The following is a 20895-nucleotide window of genomic DNA, read 5'->3' as shown; positions in this document are numbered from 1 at the left end:
GCTAGGATCTGAACATACCACGTCTAAGGTCCCCACACATCTCAGTATTTTCCTGTCAAATCAGAGTAATTAATATTACAACCACCAGGTAAACACTAAATGAAGTTACATGTGAACCACTCAGAAAAAAAACTTAATAAAAAAGGTGCTATTGCTTTAGATTAGGCTGATACCCCCTGGGTCTCTAATTATACAACACACTCTGTATATAACTGGCAAGGGACTAACATTAAGCACTGTGTCCACAGTCACCCAAGACACTGACTTCTTTGAAGCCAGGGACCGGATTTCTAAATTCTTTCTGTCTCTTGTACCCAGAACAGAGTCTGGGATACACTTCAAAACCAAAAGCCAGCAAGGAAACAAAAATTTCCATTAATTTAAAAGACAAAGGCTAATGTTCTCTGCTATTAGATATGGCAGATGTTTAAATGTAAATCAACAATTCTCCAGTTGGATGAACCCCACCTCAAGAACATGACAGACATACACAGCCAGTGGCTTTTGTACTGAGAGAAACTGAGGCATTTCTGTCTTCCCTGAAAGCTCTGCTTGGATAGAGTCCTGGTCTGCAGAATAAAAGCTGACCACTTAATGACATTCATTATTAAGTTAAACGTCAATTGAAAATGCACAGTTAAGGTACTGTGCCAGGTTCTGGTGCCATAGCCACACCGGAGACCAGGGAAGTTGTCTCACTGACAACTAATCCATGCTATTTTACTATTGTTCCATGATTAGCCCGCTCATTTTCAGTTCACAGAGAGTAAAGAATCATGAACATCGGGAGTTGTACTGGAAGACTGGTTAGGGTCAATGCCTAGATCCACTATAGCACAAGATTCTACACATGCAGAACAGGAGATTTCACCACCTCAGGCCTCACAGGATCTTCAATCCCCACAACAGCAATGCAGGTAAGGCCAGTGACGACATCATTCTCGTTGTCCCACTCTGGTTCTGGCTCTCCCGCTGGAAAATCTCTGAATGCCAGGCATATGGTTCTCAGGCCTTCTGATGCCATCGGCTCAATCACAGTTTTCACAATATCATCGCGGTCCCTGGGTCTGAATACTTTTGCCTCACCATTAGCACTCAAGATTTTGAAACACCTAAAAGGAAACAATGAATGCAAACATCCATAATTAACAAAAGAAAGAGCTGATGCCATCTAAGTCAACTGCAAGGCAAGGGAGATCACGGGGGTCTGACAGCTGGAGGTGAGGGGATCTCAAACTGTGCATTTTATAGACTTGTTGACTCCCCCCCCTTGACTAAACAGGTCTCACCTGGATGGCTCTTGTCTATGGTTTTTTGTTTTGGTTTTTTCGAGACAGGGTTTCTCTGTGTAGCTTTGTGCCTGTCCTGGAACTCACTCGGTAGCCCAGGCTGGCCTTGAACTCACAGAGATCCGCCTGCCTCTGCCTCTCGAGTGCTGGGATTAAAGGTGTGTGCCACCACCGACCGGCCTATGGTTTTTAACTAGTTACCACAGATAGTCTCTAGATTTTCCTCTTTGGAAATGCTATTTTTAAACCATTTTCACAAAGTAGTCACACAAAATATTTTCTCTTTTTAAAACACTCAGGGTAAGTTCAAATCAACCCCTTACCTGTGAGGTTATTTCATCACCAATATTGTTTTAACCACAAAAGAGAAAAAAAAAAGAGAGAGAGAGAGAATCTTTTTGTTAAAACATCAAAGTAGGCTTTCTATTAGGGAAAGATTACATCAAAATCGTTAAATTTTTAGTGAGACTAGCCCCTAGATTCCCCCTAGCACAGAGTGAAGTCACATCTTCTATACTCCTCCTCTCTTGGTGATGCCCTCCTGTGTGTTTCCACGGAGGTGTCTGTTAAAGCCACGCTTTCTGTTCGACCGCTTTCTAAGGCTCCCTGGTCAGTGCGGAAGTGTCCTGCCAGCCCTTTTCCCCTCGGTGCACGGCACTGAACGCGATCTGCTCCCTACCCGTGCCGGTACCGTCAACATCACCCCAAAGTACGGCCACCTCCTCAGCCCCACATTGCTCTTCTCTCAGTGGTCAGGTGCTCATTCCTTTGGCTTCCATGCTGCTTCCTCCTCGGGGCTCTCCCCTCCCAGCCAGAGCTACTGCGGAATAACAACCGCTGTTTCATCCATCCCCGGCATCAGACTCCCTTCACGCTGGCCTGGAATCAGTTCCTGTCTCCAGTCACAGCTTTCTTGGTTTCTGACTTTTAAACGAGGTTTCACTATGTAGTCCAGGCTGGTGTCTAATTTCTAATCCCCGGGCTGGAGAGATGGCTCAGAGGTTAAGAGCACTGGCTGCTCTTCCAGAGGTCCTGAGTTCAATTCCCAGCAACCACACGGTGGCTCACAACCATCTGTATGATGAGATCTGGTGCCCACTTCTGGTCTGCAGGCATACATGTAGGCAGAACACTGTATATATAATAAATAAATCTTAAAAAAAAAATCTAATCTCCATGACTTTCAAATGCTAGTATACGCATTTATACGCATACAGCCCATCCCCATGTCTAGCTTACAGTCACAGAACTTCGATGAAAGACGCTTTAGGGCTGGGGATTTAGCTCAGTGGTAAAGCTAGCAAGCACAAGGCCCTGGGTTTGATCCTCAGCTCAAACAAACAAACAAAAAAAGATGCTGTAATGGTATTACCTAGTTTATTCATTCTTACCTGCCCAGTCTAACACTCAAGTCTTTAATCAGAATATAAACATCACTGTGAGTTACTGTACACTTACTACCCATCAACCTCTGCGGGAGAAATTTACAGGCTTTGCTTTGCTTCGCTGCGGGCCGCCACCCCCTTTCCGAATGGAGAATGGAAAGTCAGGAGAAAAAAATTCTGCCTCAGATTTCAAAGCTAATGAGTTGCGAGGACAGAGGCAATGCCTGATTTTGATTTAAAAACAAACAAACAAAACAACTCTCCTTTGCCATTTACCCGTCACCAAGCACGCCAGGACTACAACAGGTTTCTAACCTGTCACACTGAAATCACATAACTAAGTATGCTATGGATATGAGAAAGCCATTTGTGATCTAGGTCGCACAAAATCTTCTCACTTCCTGCTTAACTATACAGGATAGGACAACTGCATCCTGTCACCTTGAAGTCCTCACTCAACTCATCCCCAAACCAGTTTTAAATGCCACCTCTCCGCTAAAAGCTTGTGCCTGGACCAGGAGTGCCAGTTCAAGGAGGCCTGGGTCAGATCCCCGGTACTGCATAGCCAGAATGGGGGCAAATGCCTGTAATCCCAGAACTTAGGAGCAGGGAGCCGAGGGGGACAGCCTGAGATACACGAGATTCTTTCCCAAAACAAAAACTAAGACAAGACAGTAAGGTAACTTGATCAATTTACCAAAAGCTGCTTTTAAAAATGTACTTAGTCTCTTAAGGCTATTAAGACTATAATGTGTCAGGTGCTCAGTAAAATAAGATTAAATTATAAAACCATACACAAGCAATCTAACAGCAGAAACATTTAAAATGTTTTAAAGGTAACTCCAGTTTTCCAAAATCGTTCTAATGTTTTTCTAATACTTCTCTATTTCTCTATTAGAATAAAAGAAATCAAAATAATTTTAATAGCTGTGATAACATAAATGTAGAATTATATCTTTCTACACGGAATGTTAACTTTGAAACTATGGAACTATAAAAGGGCAAAGAAACAAAGATTTTATATAAAATATGTAAGAGGTTAGACTTAAAAGACAATGCAGCAGCATAAATATAAACTTCCCTTTGATACAAATGGGGATCTTTCACTGACTGGTAGTGGCGCATGCCTTTAATCCCAGCACACAGGAGGCAGAGGCAGAAGGTTCGATGAGTTTGAGACTAGCCTGGTCTACAAAGAGCAACCCTGCCTCGAAAAAACTTAAACAAACAAACAAATAAATCCAAAACCCAAACTTACCAAACAAACAAAAAACGAAAACAAAAGGGGATCTTTTAAAGACTGTATAAAAATAATGGAATCAACATCTCTTAAAAAAAACAAAACAAAAATCAAACAACTGAAACACTTAAGTTTACCTTACTTAAACTACCACACTAAATGTAAGAGACTTATTTTCCCTAGAGCAAAATGTTGAGAAATTAGAAGCTAGAGTGTGAGAGGCAGAACCCAGTGGGCAACTCTCTGGATACCAGAAGTATGCTCCAAAGCTCTGTGATGCTATCAGATGCACGATGTTCACAGAGGACGCCAACAGCACACAGAGGTATTCCATATCCAACAGTCGGCTTGTTCCTCCAAGCACTCCATGCTTACTTTTTCAGCATTATCTCAGATGCACCCTTGCTGAAGATGCGGTAACTTCCATCTGAATTTTTCAGGACTGTACTCATGGACTTCCTAACAGAATTGAAGGTGTAGACTTTGTACAGTGCTTCTTCTGGTATTTCATTTCTAACATCTTGATAATCCCGTTTTAAATCCAAGAGGAATCCCAACAAGGCACATTCTGTTTTATTTCCCACATGACGAGGTAGTCCGCCCTCTTTCTCTGGTGGCTGTAAAAGAATAAGGGTTAGAAGCTAGCATTATCTTGCTTCCCTACTAAAAATTCAACTTAAAATGTAAAACAGGATATAGTTTCTGAAACAAAATGACATGGAAAAGGTCTTCTAACATGAGAACTTCAAAGAAGGACATAGGTAAGGTAGAAATGAGTTTGGGGAAGGGTGGTGACATGGATTCCATCTCAGCCCAGCTAGTTGCTGGTCAAGGGAACATCCAGAAGTCAAGCTTTCCAACTACCATGGTGGTGGCTTCAGTAGCTACAGATAGGAGTTCTTATGTCCTTTTAATTAAATGACATAAGATGTACCTATCTTCTACTTAACTCCTCATATATAGTGCGACTTAATTTTAATACCTTGTCCCATTTTCATTGAATATGTATATATTAAGTAATTCAAAAAATAAAGTCCTTGTTTATAATTATAGAATCAAGAGTTTCTAGTAGTAAATGGCAAGACTAGGTCTAGAACCAGAATCTCCTAACTCTCATCCACCCACCCATGTTTCCATTCACCAACTTGCAATATAACTTTTGCCCAATGATTTAGTAAATCACTAGACAATAAAAAGTAAAAAAAAAAAAAAAAAAAAGTCAAACACTCGGGTTATACTTTCTGTTTAAACAAAATTTTCAAGCTTGAAAAGTTGAGAATTCCTTAATAAAGTTCTCACAGAATCCATGGTTCCTCTGTGAGCTTTTAAAGGGTCTAAAGACAGCTTTATGGGTAGGAAGTACTGAAAAAAACTTCTGGTATTTCATTTCTAACATCTTAATAATCCCATTTTAAATCCAAGAGAAATCCCAACAAGGCACATTCTGGGTTTCTTCCAGGATTTCTTTAAATTGACACTGGATGTTTGACCGTGAGACAGCCAGGCAAGGCAGGCCTGTTACACAATCAACTGAGTCACAATCATTCAGTAGGATGAATCCGTCGGCTGTGAGTAGAACGGTAGGAGAGCACCGACTTCGCAGACACGAGGCCCCGGGTTCTATACCCACCGCGGCAAACGAGAATGAAACTCAGAATGTAGCCTGGCGTTCTGACGGTAAGACTTCAGAGTTTCTGAATACCGGAAATTAAAGATTAAAAACAAAAAGAAAAGGAAAGTACGTGTGTGGGCTAGAAGCTGGCTTCGGGGTTCTGGCCCCTGTGTACGCCTAGAGGCCTGAGTTTGATTCCTGGAGCACAAGTAAACTGGGAAAGTGGGACACTTCCACAAAGTTATCCTCTGACCTCCAGAGGTGCGCCGTGGCATTTGTGCGCACAGAAATACTACCATGCACACAAACCCAGCAATAACAATAAACAAGTAAATAGCTCTTAGAGTAATCCTATTACAAACAGTCACCTTCATGCATATAAATTAAAAGAATCTTACCAGTATTTTTGACGTATAAGCGCAATTCACAGAAATTCCTGTGACTAGATAGGATAGAATATTTGCAGGTATAGCTTCTGGCTCAGGAATCTTTTTATAATGCTGTTCATTTATGTAAGCTTGAACAACGGTCATTCTGTTCATTGTCAATGTTCCCGTCTTATCTGAACAAATAGCTGTGGCGTTCCCCATGGTTTCACAAGCATCCAGATGCCTCACTAAGTTGTTATCCTTCATCATTTTCTACAAGGACAGGAAACAAAACCAAACCGACAATCTCAAACAGGTAAAACTACACAGAAGGACAACCATCTCATTACATTACAATGATAAAGTCAATGAATACAAACACAGCTTAAAAAGTGTCAGCTTAACACTGGAAGGATTTTAAAATATGTGACCCATTCAAATGAGTATTCAAAGAATACTACTAGCACTGAATGGTTTCAACCATGTTACTGATGCATTACATAATCTGACAGAGATCTCAGCATCTATATTTATGTGCTACATGCCTGGGATATGCTTAGTGAAATGTCGTACAACAGTCCAGGTATAGTGGTACTTACGGTAATGCCAGAGAAAGGACTAAGTCTCATTAAGTATGACATAAAAAGACCTCTTAGCAATTCCCAACAAAAACATAGCTCTACTCAGAGAAAATGAAGAATCTGTGGTGGGGGTTGTTTCCTCCCCTTTTAAAGGCTGAGTTAGCATTCAAAGACATGACTGAGTCTCTCGAATCCAATCCAAATGCTAGACATTTTCATCCTTAGGATCAGAGTGGACGTCACTGCTTTCATTTGTAACCACAGAGGATAGTTTCAAAGATGCCAAGAGTTTTCACAATAGCTGAAAGACATTTAAGTTAAAATCTCTCTCTCTCTTACAGACACACACACACACACACACACACACACACACACACACACACACACACAGAAATTACATGAATTCATTTCCAAGGTTTCCCTACCCATAACTAAATCACAGGAGAGTATTTTTTAAAAAAAGATTTTTGAATAAACATAGGAAAGAGAAATGTGTACTTCTGAAATTACTTATGATCTGAATATCAGAAACTAAGACAATGAACTGTGCAGTGAAGGAAACAGTTCCATTTTAGGAAGCATCGACAGGGAATATAAAGACCACACACAGTGAAGGGACAGAGGGTGATTACTAGGCCCCAAGTAGACATTCAACACAGGCTTAAAGGACCTTGGGCAAAATGATCTCACTCTTCTATTCAAGGAACACAACCAACTTATCTATATCTTCCCGATCAACTGGAAAAGTAACATCATTAATGACTATGCAAAAGGAACTAACGACAAGTTTTGCAAAATGGGTGGTTTGTCTAAAATCAGTATTTATTCTAATGACTTTAGAGCACACACAAAGTACAAATAGATGGTGAAACTGTGTTCTGCAAACACCTTCCTGTAACTTTTAAATTATAAAAGCTGTGTTAAATGCCTGAAGAGAAAACAGAGTGGAGGGACCGGCGGGTGGTTCAGGGGGTGAAAGCTACCTGTCCGAGTCTAATCACCTGAGTTGGATCTCTAGGGCCCACAGACACGAAGGAAAGAATCCACTCTTGCCCACCGTCCTCTGACTTCCACACACACACACTGTGAGACACACAAATGTGCAGACCCGGTAATTTAAAGAAAACTTGAACAGCAAGCAAGAGACATTTTCCTGCTTGGCCATTTGTAAACCATTTGGAAGACTGAAGAAAAAAATATAAGCCCAGAAGCTGATCGCTTAGATTCCTCTCCATCAGAAATGTTACTAACCAATTAACTTCACGAGTTACAAGAGCAGCATTCTTCTGTCAAGGGTAACCTGCACAGCTATTAGGAAAGCCCTAGATGGACTGTTTAGAAAGCAGCAGGGTAGGCTGGAGCAGAGAGTGAGTGAGGCAGATGAGCACCGACAGGTAGGTAAGCAAGGGCCAGCATGGGTGGGACTTTGCGGCCACAGGAAGGGAGGCAGCGGGTTGCACACATGCATCTATCTGAATTGTTTCTGGAAACATAACCCTGCCCACAAGTGGGGAAGACTCCGCTGTAGGAATAGAAAAGCAGAAACAGGCAGCCTCAGGCACTGGGCCCTAGTAAAATGTCCTCGCTCCTGTGCCCTATTCTAAACATACCCTGGCCTCAATTTCACGGATGGGAGAGGGGGGTGATAAGATCTCGCAAGGCTGCGGCTCTCCATGAAGTGAGCAGGTCTGTGTGCACAGAAATAGTGGAACCACTGCCTACATTTCTAAGGGAATGGAAACCCTCCACTTTCCAGTGTGTGCAGTGTCCAGCCAAGGCTTTAAACGTGTCTCCTAACTCTTCCCACGAACCTTGACTGAGTAGGCCAATGAGATGGTGACCGCCAGCGGAAGACCTTCGGGTACTGCAACCACCAGAACCGTGACGCCAATAATGAAGAACTTCACAAAGTACTGTATGTAGATCGGTGTGCACTCAGCCAGCCATGGTCTCTTCTGGACCCAGAAGGTATCAATCACAAAATATAACACTAAGATGATAACTGTGATGGCAGACATCAGTAGACCTTGAAAGACAGAGAAAGGGCAACGGTTTTAATAGCACAGACACAACCCGCTGCCAACTCTGTGAGCCACGGTACGGCTAGTCTAACGTGCTAGGTTATGTCTGTTTTAATCTTTCTGAGAAGCTGTTATTTCCAGTTTGTACCCCATTCATCACATCCGACCCCTGTCAGAGTTAAGTTTTGCTTCCAGGTATAACCCTGACTCCAGAGAACTGAGAGGAACTTTTGTGGTTCTTTAATAACTGTGTTTTGTCTTCGAAGGCCCAGACAAAGTTGAGAGGCGAATACAAGCAACCAGTAAGTCAGTGCAGGCTGGCGCTTGCCGTGTTCATCACAAAGATGCTGGGAAGACTGGTCAACTTAAGAGTCTCAAAATGAAATTAACCATATGTTTAAAAATATACACATAAGGGGTTGGGGATTTAGCTCAGTGGTAGAGCGCTTGCCTAGCAAGCGCAAGGCCCTGGGCTCGATCCTCAGCATATATATATATAACCTAGATCATTTCCTAAATTTTTTTGTCTATCTTCACTGACACATTAACTCAGAAAAATAAACTTTAACTACATATTACAAAACATCTACCCTTCTATGATATGTGTTATTTAGCCTCTTAGAAATGAATATGAAAAGATAAAGCAAGTCTAAATATCTGGGCCTAATACCCTACCTAATAGTCACGAAATGCAATTACTACCTCAGGTGTACCCTTCCCAGCAGTATGAGTCAACACTATGTTTGAGTGATTAATATATATATGTATTTGCTATTAGTAATAACCTTATTTAGTACAGAACACAGGCTGCCTCACCTAGGATCCCACTGGACGTCCAATGAGCCTGGCTGCGTGACTGTCATAATGCGTGCCGTTTACATACAGCCATCTGTCAAAAGGTGGGAACGCTGCGGGAATGCTACCTTACCCACAGGCTCTCCTTTCTTGCCCCCGAGGAGCAGTCCTAGGTTCCACAGGCACTTTGTAGCGAATGCAGCATTTTCGTATCTCAGCTTCACAATTACCCGTGTTTTCAGGGGAACAAAATTATGTTTACAAAGATGTATTTTTTCACAGACAGCCAATAAAAGGCTGAGCAAAATGTGTGCTAAGAAACTGTCACCATCAATAATTTGTACTGAGTAACTTCCCTGACAGTCCTGTTTCATGACTGACCCTAAAAATTGAGAGAGGCTTGTAAATTAAGCTTGTAAATTAAGCAAATGCGGGCACTGATTTTCACTTGACCACTGGTTATCTCACTGACAGGAGGAGCAAGGGCCCGCGCGCTGCAATCATGTTCTGAGTGTCTACGGTCATTCGAAAGGCCCCATACGAAGTAGGGAAACATTCTTCTAACATCCTTTACACTTGCCAAGTAACCATGTCCAGCCCTCGCTGTGTCAAAAGACACCTGTAAAGTACAGATGAACTTGAAAAGCAGCACCCCCCTTTCTTCCGAGTCACACCTGCTTTGCCAATCTGCACGGCCAGTTTCGTCAGTTTCCCTTGTAGAACGGACTTCTCTTTTTTGGGCAGATTGGCTTTCTTCTTGTCCTTTTCGTCACCGTCCGCCCCTTCTTCGCTCTTTAGAGGCTGCATCTCCATGGCTGCACCGTCCTGGGCTTTTGCTAAGTTCAGAGAAAACACGAACTCACTGCATTGTAAAGGTATGCTTCACACTTTGAAAACTTTTTTTTTTTTTTTTTTTTAAAGAAAAAACAAAACCAAAATCAGTTTGTTATAGGAAAAAGGCTGAAGTATAAACATTCAGCACTCGTGTGTGTGTGTGTGTGTGTGTGTGTGTGTGTGTGTGTGTGTGTATGTGTGTGTGTGTGTGTGTGTGTGTGTGTGTGTGTGTGTGTGTGTGTGTGTGTGTGTGTGTGTACACTGGGGGTAGTTACCCAGAGGGGATAAGACAACAGTGACCTAAGACTGTGGTACTGTTCCAGATTTAAGAATGTCACGTTCAGTGATAGGAATGAGGCGTACACAGTCCTTCAAATAAGATCTAAGAACACTAAATCTCTTTTCAAGTGATGTTAGGGATTAAGTTCTATCCAAAGACTAACCAGATCCCTCTTCTCATGTAATTTAGGATCATATGTAGAGCATCACATAGGATTCCACATATAGACTATGCATACGTTTATAGACTTTTAAATGTAATTTGGACCCTATGGATTCTTAGGCACTGTCTACCAACTAGGTGCTAACATTTCGGGTATGTCACAGAGCATTGAAACACTCCTGTGGCAAGCTACCTCAGCACAGCAGCACGGATCATAATTAAGAGCCTCTTCACACTGTAGACAGCATGACTACAGCAATGGCAAGAGAGGGGAATCCAAGTCAACACTGTTGATGTTCCCCGCCACATGTACCCTAACTTTGGCTAAACATAGTACACAGCAGATCTATTTTTGGAGAGAACAAAAACAAGCTAACTGTACTTTTTAATCTTCCTCAATTTACCTTTGTTGCGATTCTCAATAGCTCCATCTTGTTTCTTATCTGTAGGAACAAAACGGGAATGAAAGCTTTCCAAAAGAAATGAATACGGCCATGCTAAATTATGCAGAGGCAGTTCACATTTCTATAAGAGAATTGTTACACAATGGTGTACAGGTATACACACACAAAGCACCAGCTTGCTGAACTCGCGTCAATCACTTCCCTACAGCTTACCATGGGAGAACACTCCAAAATAATTTAGGGCATGCATACAGTACTTCTACATAAGGCTTTATTCTTTTATAAGTTATAATAAGCCCGAATATGGTACAAGAGATTGACAAGCTAAATACAGACCTGACCCTGAGAAAGCAGGAGAGGAGAGGATAGAGGGGGGGTGGGGGGAGATGCTATAAAAAGAAAACAGGCATACAGGAGAGGATGTGAGAGCGGGGAAGCAAGTGAGGAAAGCCAGAGCATTAACAAGCCAGGATGAGTGACAGTCACAGTAACCCCTAAATTAGCTTAGATTCACGGACCACAGAGAGACGGTACACGTGAAGCAATAACCAAGGACGGGACAGGTCTACTGTTTGGAACAAGCAAACCAGCCTGTCTCTTTCCAACTGCACTATCAAGAAGAGCATCTTCAAGCTGGGAAACCTGGAACGAGTATGTCAGGGAAGAACAGGAGCTTGGGATAGATGATGGGGTGATGGTAAGAGAACACCACCTAGTTATTTTCAACAAGCTCGGGTTTGGAGACCAGAAAACCGGACAGTAGGCTGGCAAGCCAACGGACAGGGCGCGGAGACAGATTAGCCCGGGCTGTGTTTGATTAGGACAAAGTAGTCAAGAGACTAGGAGAAGAGGTAAGGGGAAGGAGGCGAAAAGTGAAAAGTAAAACCAGACAATGATTCTGATGTTAATTCCTGGGGCTATTCCAAACAGCTGGGGAAGACCTTGGCGGACAGGGCTTAATAGAAAAGTCACTGGAGGTCAGTAACAGCAGTCATCAGCACACTCTCACCCCCCCCCCGCCCCCCCTTAGGATTCAATGATGTCTGGGGACAGAGAAGAGTGGAGAGTTTGATCGGACACGTGCTATCCGATCAGGTTCCACGACCGCCATGTGGTTCATTTTCCTAACAGGAAGAATGAAGGTAGATGAGGATGGGAGTATGCAAAGCATTCAGTAAGCGCTGCTACCTTGTGGCTTGTCAAGGGCCGCCTGGGGTCCTGAAGTGGAGAGATCTAGAACATGGGGCTAGCCACCCTCAACTTCGGCCACCACTTTCTACCTGCCCCCACCCCTGGTGTTAGGAAATAAACAGAGACCGAGTGTGCCATTATGGTCTCTAGCACGGAGCTACAATCTCAACCTAAAGAAATATTCACATATATTTTGCTTGAAATAAGAACTTCATATGAAAAGATGAATGCAAAAAGAACCAACAACCCATGAAACTATCAGAAGCTCTGACGCGAGCCAGGGGTCAGGGTTCACACCTCTACTACCAGTACTGTCAAGGAGGATGACTACCTCAAGTTCAAGCCACCCTGGGCTATCCACTGAATTCAAGACTAGCCTGAGGCAGAATGTGAGACCCTGCTTTAAAAACAGCCCAAGCAATCATGCACCTCCTCAACTGTGGGGCTGACTCTGGGTTCCATGCCCAGCATCATAAACCATAACAACGAACTCCCAAAAAAGCAACAGATTAAAAACAATTGACACAGTATAGCAAGCCAAAATTTTAGCCAGACATTTATTTTAGAAGATCTTAAAAGACTCAGATGATGGGGTTGGGGATTTAGCTCAGTGGTAGAGCGCTTGCCTAGCAAGCCCAAGGCCCTGGGTTCGATCCTCAGCTCTGAAAAAAAAAAAAAACAAACCCAAAAACAAAAAACAAACAAACAAAAAGCGAAATACAGGCTTACATCCTACAGGAGAAATAAATCCAAATGGTTACAGATGGTTAACCGCTGCCAAGGCAACGGGGAAAGAGTCCTGAAAGGTCCTTTGGAGTGAGATGGACGGCGCAGTGGGCATCTAAAGCGGCACGCCCTGAACCTACATTCTGAGATGTCCCCTGTGTGCTCCGGTGCACACTAAGATCTCTGTGAATAAGTGATATGCTATCAAAGTCTGCTGATGGAGCTCCTGGGGTGGGGGTAGGTGGCAGAGTCAAAATGAGAGATCTTGACATCGAACAATGGGGTCAGTCTGACGAGACAAGCATAAAGTGTCCAGGGGCAGCCCCAGTGAGCACGTCCAAACATTCCACCATGTACGTACAGAATGGGACACAAGAAAGACGAACATATGAAGATTAAAAACCAAGCAAGGGCAAGAGGCAAGTGGCTGAAGAGAAAAACGGGCAGCGAGGGAGAAGAAAAAGCCAATCAGGAAGGGAGAGCCGAATTCATTTAGCGACCCAACGACCAGACAGGAGACAGCCCAACCTGAAGCACTATGTATATGCTGACCCGTCTCTTCCTGTGGTAGACGGGGCTGATGGACCCTGGCAAGAAATGCCCTCTCCTTTAATTCTGTTCCTTGCAAGTGTATCAGGTAATTAACATTTTACAGCCATTTTCAAAGCACAGTCTCATGAGAGAAATCTATCTCTGTACCAGTTTTTAAGATTCCCAGTTGCCGGTATCTCCAAACCCCAATTCTTACAACAGCAGTCTGCTAGACCTACTTTTCTTTTCTTTTTTCTTCTCGTCTTTCTTTTCCTCTTCTTCGCCGCCAGCTCCCAGCAAGGTAAAGATAATTCCAGTTTGAGAATTCACACCTACAGCTGTAACTACCATTCTCCCAGAACCTTCCATGACATGAGTACCTATAACAACAGAGAACTTTGTAAAAATTATAACAGGTTTCCCTCCAACTACCCAATTTCAAATCTCAGTAACACTGTTTTTAATAAAGCAGACTAACATACTGAATCTTCACTCTTATGCTTAAAGATTGAGCAATCTGAAGTCAGTCACATAGGAGTTCAAACTTTTATCACCAAGAGGCAACCGCAAAAATGACAATGTATCAATTCATTGTGTAAAATACAGATTATAGTACCCATATTTCATAAAATGTAATACAATTTATATTTCTCCAAAAAAGCCTATAAGTGAAAAATCAGCACCTTGCTTGGAATGTGAGAGTAATCAATGAAGTCAGTGTTAGCTATAACATAAGCATATAAGGGCATGAGGAGTAGCATTTAAAAAATATATCATTCAAACCTAAATATACTTATGACCAATAATTCCACAGCACAAACATGACCCCATACTCAACCCCCAAACCTCTCATACAGACTTCTGGCTCAGCTTGCCAAGGTTACTGCCAAGCTCCCTAACTAGTTTTTCTGACTCTCTAGTTTATCATGGTGTTTACTATTTCTACAGTGTGACTTAACATCCCTCTTAGGGTCCAATAAATTCTGCCTCTATACACTGCCCACTGGATTGGGCCCAGCATCTTTGTTTGAGACCAACCAGCCTTCTCAATCTTCTGCAACGCTACCATGAAATTCCAGTGCAGACAGCTAGGAACACAGACGGGAACACTGAATTCAGACCATGTCCTTCGTAACAACCTTGCAAGTTGACAAGCATCATTATTATTGTTTTCTAGAAATTTGCCTAAAGTTACACAGTTATCACCAACAAGGCAAAGAGTCAATGTAGCTCTGTCAGAAGATAATGGAGACTTACAGCCACCAATTTCCTTTCTGTTCTCCAGTTTCAGAACACGTACACACACAGTGCTCAAGGGTTATTTGCTCACTAAGACTGTAAAGCTCATGTGCCTACTCCAGTCACTGGGATCCACATTTGGCTACAAACTATTGGGTAACTTATCCAAAGTGAACTTTTGAGGTCTCTGATTCTTTTCTTGCATAGAGAACGAACAAACCCCGAAATCTTAGTGTTTTACTGATTACTGCATTCGCTGTCAGTGAAAATAAAAGGCAAACACATGACATTTAGAAGGATAATATTTACTAAATACGTATAAAAGACAATTTCTTTGAACAATTCTGGCTTTCTTCAGATTTCAGTTTTTCTGCTCTGTTTTTCCTTAGTCCAAGTCTGCTCAAATGTTAACAGTGAATGCGCTCAGGAAAAGTAAACAGTTTCTGTTCAGGTCCTATCCCACCACTAACCCAACACTGCTTTTAAAAATCTAAATTTAAGAAGCCAAGAACAGCAGTGAGAGATGGCACCATGAGAGTAAATTTAAAAATAAATGCATGTCATGGTTTTTAGTACATTTTTGGAACAGGGAAATAAATGCAGAGAAACTTTCCCACCCGTACTGTGATAAGGGACTGTACAAAGTTATTTCAGTCTTTTCTTGAACATGGAAAATTTATAGAGTTCTTTTGGTATCTTGGCATGTTAGGAAAGGGAGTGTATGTAAAGTTTACCAGTCATCTTTGTCAGAGGACCAAAGCTTAGTTAAAGGGACCAGGCTGAAACAGCTAAGCACTAGGTAAATGAACATGCACGACATACATGTAAAAGTCCATGAAGCATACATACTAACTAAAAGGCACCACAAGGCCATCTCTGTTCACCAATGTACTAGCCAGTGAGTCTACGATGATAAGATTAGAACTGGGAATACCTCCTGTCCCCTTGGAAAGACTATGGGTCTTACCTGGTTAACACTGATTTTAGTTTCTTAGAAACATGGCACAGCAGTAATAAAGTGAGTACACATTATTTACAGACATTATTATCCTTCTACATCGATGAAATGCATCCTCAGCATGTATTTTAAGTACATCAACATAAACACTCAAAGGATCAGCACTCTAATGGCCTAGGATTCTGACAAACAGCATACAAATCTCCATGTTTTGACATGGCATTCCTATGTTATGACCGACACCCACTCTTTTCATAAGTGAATGCATAGTTACTCTTGATTACTATTTATTTATTTTGCAGAAAGCCTTTTCATCGTCATTAAAGACTTTATAAAGATAATGGTTAATTTTAGGTTCTGGTTTGAAGTTGTGAGTATAACTTAACTTCTGTAGGTATTATAAAAGTTTGACTTCGGTTCAAAAAAGCCGTGTTCAATTTATTAAAATAGAAAGCTAACCAAGGCCTGAAAAAAATACTGCTGCTAAATTATTTAATAGTCATTAAATATCAAATTGGCAGGAATCTTCAATTTACAGACACTAGCATTCCATGAACAATTGATGATACTAGATGGCCCAAGTACCTCAATTAAAATTTAATCTAACAATACAGTTCTGACAAATAATTTCATAAATGTTTTAAAGAATACTTTAAAAGTAGGGAATCTCAGAAATTTAAATTTTAAAAGTGAGCAAACTTTTACAGACAATCTGGCATTCTGGTTTCTTCTCGTTTAGTATCTGAGAAGGCACCTTGTACTTTTTTCACTGTCCCTTCCATTTCAATCCCAAATAACCTTAGTTTATGTTATTACTCCTATATAGTGCTGTGGGATGTTCTCTATGCTGTGAATGTGTTTCTCTGATTGGTTAATAAATAAAGTGCCGATTGGCCAGTAACCAGGCAGGAAGTATAGGCGGGATAAAGACAGAGGAGAAAGAATTCTGGGAACAGGAAGGCTGAATCAGGGAGATACTGCCAGCCACCACCATGGGGAGCAGGATGTAAAGCACCGGTAAGCCACGAGCCACGTGGCAAGGTGTAGATTTATAGAACTGGGGTTAATTTAAGATATAGGAACTAGATAGCAAGAAGCCTGAGCCATTAGGCCAAACAGTTTAAATAATATAAGCATCTGTGTGTTTATTTGAGTCTGAGTGGCTGCCGGGAGGGACTGGAGAGAACTCCAGCTACAATATATGACCACGCGTGTCCTAAGCAGACATCTACCTCTTCCTTTCCAACAGTTCCCTCGCCTGTGCAGGTCCTCCAGCTCTGTCCCTCTGACATGGAAACTCAAACTCACTCCTGACTGGTACCTGGGAATGCCACTCCAGCATGATTGCAGTCAGTTACTCATGTTACCTGACATAAACCATTTCCACTTCAGACAAACAGTTCAGTGAGGTAGGTGATATATAAACTAGCTTTTATGTAAAACAAAACTAACTAGTTCTTTGAAGCACATTTTTTTTTGTTTTAAATCTGCAGTCATTCTTTAGTATTGGACTGTAATAAGCCACAAGAATAAATGTGATACAGAAGGAGTTTAACAGATACCATTAGGCTTACATTTGAGTTTTATCACTAGCACCATCTTCCATATTTCTTCACCTTTTGGGTTCTATCCCAATTAAGAAATACAGCGCTGTATTCCAAGGCCTGCAATACAGCTGTCACTTCATAAAAATCTTCGTGGATTCTAAGATTAGTGCTTTCTGGGCTTTTAGTAAAATATTCAAAGTTTATAAGTTCCTACCCGAAAGAAGCAAGGGATCCTTATCTAGAGACTTCTTAACATGATCAGATTCACCAGTCAACGAACTTTCATCAATTTTCAGGTCATTGCCTTGAATCAGTATGCCATCAGCCGGGAGGAGATCGCCTGAAACAGAAGGGCAGTGATATGCTCAACTGTGCCCAAGTTCAGGACAGCCTTGAACCCTACAGGTGGGCGCAGTGCCCTGCTTGGCTTACCGTACTTCACTTGGGCGATGTCTCCAACTGTAATGTCAGCTACAGGTATCTGGATGACCTGACCGCCCCTGATGACCGTGAACTTTTGTTCCTGTTCTATCCGACTTTGCAAACCTCGGAACTGCTTCTCCTTACTCCAGTCATTGAAAGCTGTCACCAACACCACACACACGACTGACAAGAGGATTGCGGCTCCTTCAATCCATCCGGTTTCACCTTCGCCTTCTTCTTCCCCGACAGAAACTTCTCCACAAACTATTTGAAAAGAAATAAAATGACGATTATAAAGACGGAGTGAATATTTCCAGTTTTTTACTTTATCAATTTTATGCAGAGCTTTGAGCGCCACTGAACCTAATCCTTCTACCAAGGTTAAGAGTCTCGCTCTGTCAATTTCCCAGTTCCCAGCCTTCGAGAGGGTGCCAGTAAAGAGTGGAGAAGTAAAACTGTGGGGAGGGCCAAGCACCAGCCTGCAGGGAAGTTACAGGCATACCTCTGTGATATAGTGTTTCATTCCAGGCAGACCCAATGACGTCAGTATTTCAACTTACACAAATTTCCAGCTTTCTCATGCTTTTCAGCTATGTCCATACTATAGTCTAGACAGGCTGCAAAAGCACGAAGTCTAAAAAATGTACACACCATAAGTATACACAATTTTGTTGCTGAACCTGCCAATGATGATCTGAGTCTGCAGCAACTCCTAAGTTTTTGGTGGTGGTGAGTGCTGCTCTGATATTGATGGTGACTGCTGACTGATTAGGGTAGTTAGTGGTTGCTGAAAGAAAGGATATAAAGCAGCAAATTCCATGAAGAAGACAGGATGACTAATACCTTTTTATTATTTTATTTTATTTTATTTTAAAAGGTCTCTGTGTGTAGCTCTGGCTGACCTGGAACTGACTGAGCCCGAATCACAGAGATCCCTTGTCTCCGTCTCTGCCTTCCTGGTGCTGGAATTAAAGGTTGTATCTAGGAATGTATACGTATATACACATATGCATGTAACAATTAATGAAAAAAGAGGCCATGAGTTTGAAAGAGAACAAGGAGGGCTGTATGGAAGTGGAAGGGTCTAGAGGGAGGGAAAAGAAAGGATGTTAATTATTTATCATCCTCCCGAATAAAATAAAAAATAAAAAATGGTAAGTTAAAAACAAACAAACAAACAAACAAAAACAAACCAAAGATCAGGCTTGCCATGTAAGACGAGTTTTTTGCAAGAGTTTCCTGGAGCATTTAAGGCAGTTTGGTACCATTTTATCAACAGTATAAGAGTCACTTTCGAAGCTGAAATCAATTTTCTCATATTTTATCACTAGATACACACAATATTCTAAATCCACAAGCCAATTCCACCTCAAGATGCCATTTTCTGGGGCTGGAGAGCACTGATTGGTTAAGTCTGTTGAAGCCATTTTCTGGTTAAGAGCACTGACTGCTTTTCCAGAGGACCTGGGTTCAAGTCCCAGCACTCACATGGCAGCTCACAACTGTCTGTCACTCCAAGATCTGACACCCTCATACATTCTATATGCATGCAGCAAAACACCAATGCAAATAAAATAAAAATAAATTATATTTAATTACAAAGAAAGATGCCATTTTCTTTGCTCACGTAGGAGCAATAACTCAGTCACATCTGCAGGCTGGTACCAGAAGTTAGCTGCAGTCCACCCTGTGACTTCCTCTACTGTGGTCAAGGACCCCTCGGAGTCATCCATGAAGGTGGAATCAATGTCTTCAAATCTCAGTTAATGCCGATGCTTTTCCTTCAGGAACCAGGATGTTCTTCCCATCTTGGCTGGCGAATGCTTTCCTTAGGTTCTCAATTCACATTTCCTTTGTCAAATTACCTACAATATCCATAGCCTTAGGAAATGTATTTCTTAAATAAAGATACCCAAAGGACAATCATTACTTGTGAGTCCATAGGCTGTAGAGTAGATGATGTGCAAGCAGATGCCAAGACATTCATTTCACCACACACCCATCATTGGAGCTCTTGGCTGAACAGGTGCATTGTTACGGAGTAACAGAATTTTTATTATATGAATATATAATCTAGAGGTACTTCAAATATATAGTCACAGTGTTTCAAGTATGTATAATCTAAAGATGTATGTTCCCTATTTATAAATCACTTTATTGCTACAAACTGTCAATGATCATCTGCATGACCTGTGCGCAGCTCGTTTTTCGTGTTGTGGTGAAGTATTGCTGTGATATGCACGGCTCACTTTCATGGGTATATAAAACGGTTAGCACAGGAAACCTCAGTAGTGGGCTTAAAAGACTGTAAACCATGTTAGAACAGACACACGGTGAGCCAGGCTTTGCTATCCCATTTACAGAGCAGAGGCAGAGTGGAAAGATTTCTGGGGACTAACTGCATTAACCTTTAACAAGAATGAGCCTGCCCTTGGAGGCCGGGCCCTGAAATCTTCTCTGGTTGCCAGTCTTCAATGGCATTTTCTTTCAACACCAGGCTGTTTCATTCACACTGAAAAGTGTTTCATGTATTACTCTCATCAATGCTGTCAGTTACATCTTCTGGATGATGTGTTTCCGCTTCTGCATCAGCACTTGAACCTCAGGCTGTGATTAATGGAGAGGGGGCCCTTCATTGAAGCCTCATGGACCAACCTCAGCAAGCTGCGATGTTTTCCTCTGCAGCTTCCTGACTTTTCTGAGCCCTCAAAGAATTGAGAATTGGGGCCATGCTCTGGATTACACGTTGGCTGACAGGGATGCTATGGCCGGCTGGCATGATCGTCTACCCAGGATCACTGAAACTTCCTCTGTACCAGCAGTAAAGCTGTTTCAGTTGGTTATCATTTGTGTTCATTAGAGTAACCCTGTGCAGTTTCCCTTAAGAGACGTTCCTTTGCATTTTAAATGTGGCTGTTCAGCAGAAGAGACCACCTGCTATTATTACAGATGGCAGACAAGATATAAGTAACAAGTTAAAGATGATATATATTCCACAAATCATTCTCAGTTGTTTTTTGTTGTTTTTGGTTTTTCGAGACAGGGTTTGCCTGTTTAGCTTTCCTGGAACTCACTCTGTAGCCCTGGGTGGCATCGAACTCACAGAGATCCACCTGGCTCTGCCTCCCGAGTGCTGGGATTAAAGGCAGGCGCCACCACCGCCCGGCCTCATTCTCAGTTTTACTACAGTGTGGTCAGTTTGGCTTCTGCAGTATGCAGAGTTAAGCCAACTGCTAGTTGTTTGTTCCACCACAGGAACCTACTGTGGGTGGCAGATGCCAAGGTAGGGAGGTAGGAATGAAATACAGA

At 42.0% G+C, this 20895-nt stretch overlaps 1 protein-coding gene across 4 annotated transcripts in view; it reads right to left on the bottom strand.

Annotated features, from left to right (window-relative positions):
* Positions 1-20895, bottom strand: part of Atp2b1 (ATPase plasma membrane Ca2+ transporting 1) — a 112959-nt gene that overhangs the window by 21020 nt on the left and 71044 nt on the right. For all 4 annotated transcript variants that reach the window (XM_036170178.1, XM_036170177.1, XM_036170179.1 and 1 more), the window contains exons 4-12: positions 17596-17850; positions 17378-17503; positions 13659-13799; positions 10972-11010; positions 9966-10127; positions 8287-8501; positions 5925-6167; positions 4290-4531; positions 875-1112 (exon numbers count right to left, since the gene is read on the bottom strand). In XM_036170178.1, coding sequence (XP_036026071.1) covers positions 875-1112; positions 4290-4531; positions 5925-6167; positions 8287-8501; positions 9966-10127; positions 10972-11010; positions 13659-13799; positions 17378-17503; positions 17596-17850 — 1661 coding nt within the window. The remainder of the gene's footprint in view (positions 1-874; positions 1113-4289; positions 4532-5924; positions 6168-8286; positions 8502-9965; positions 10128-10971; positions 11011-13658; positions 13800-17377; positions 17504-17595; positions 17851-20895) is intronic.

Source organism: Onychomys torridus, chromosome 20 (assembly GCF_903995425.1).
Source record: "Onychomys torridus chromosome 20, mOncTor1.1, whole genome shotgun sequence".
Taxonomy (NCBI): domain Eukaryota; kingdom Metazoa; phylum Chordata; class Mammalia; order Rodentia; family Cricetidae; genus Onychomys; species Onychomys torridus.
Note: the sequence above shows the minus strand (reverse complement) of the source record. Positions and strands in the feature narration are given on the sequence as shown.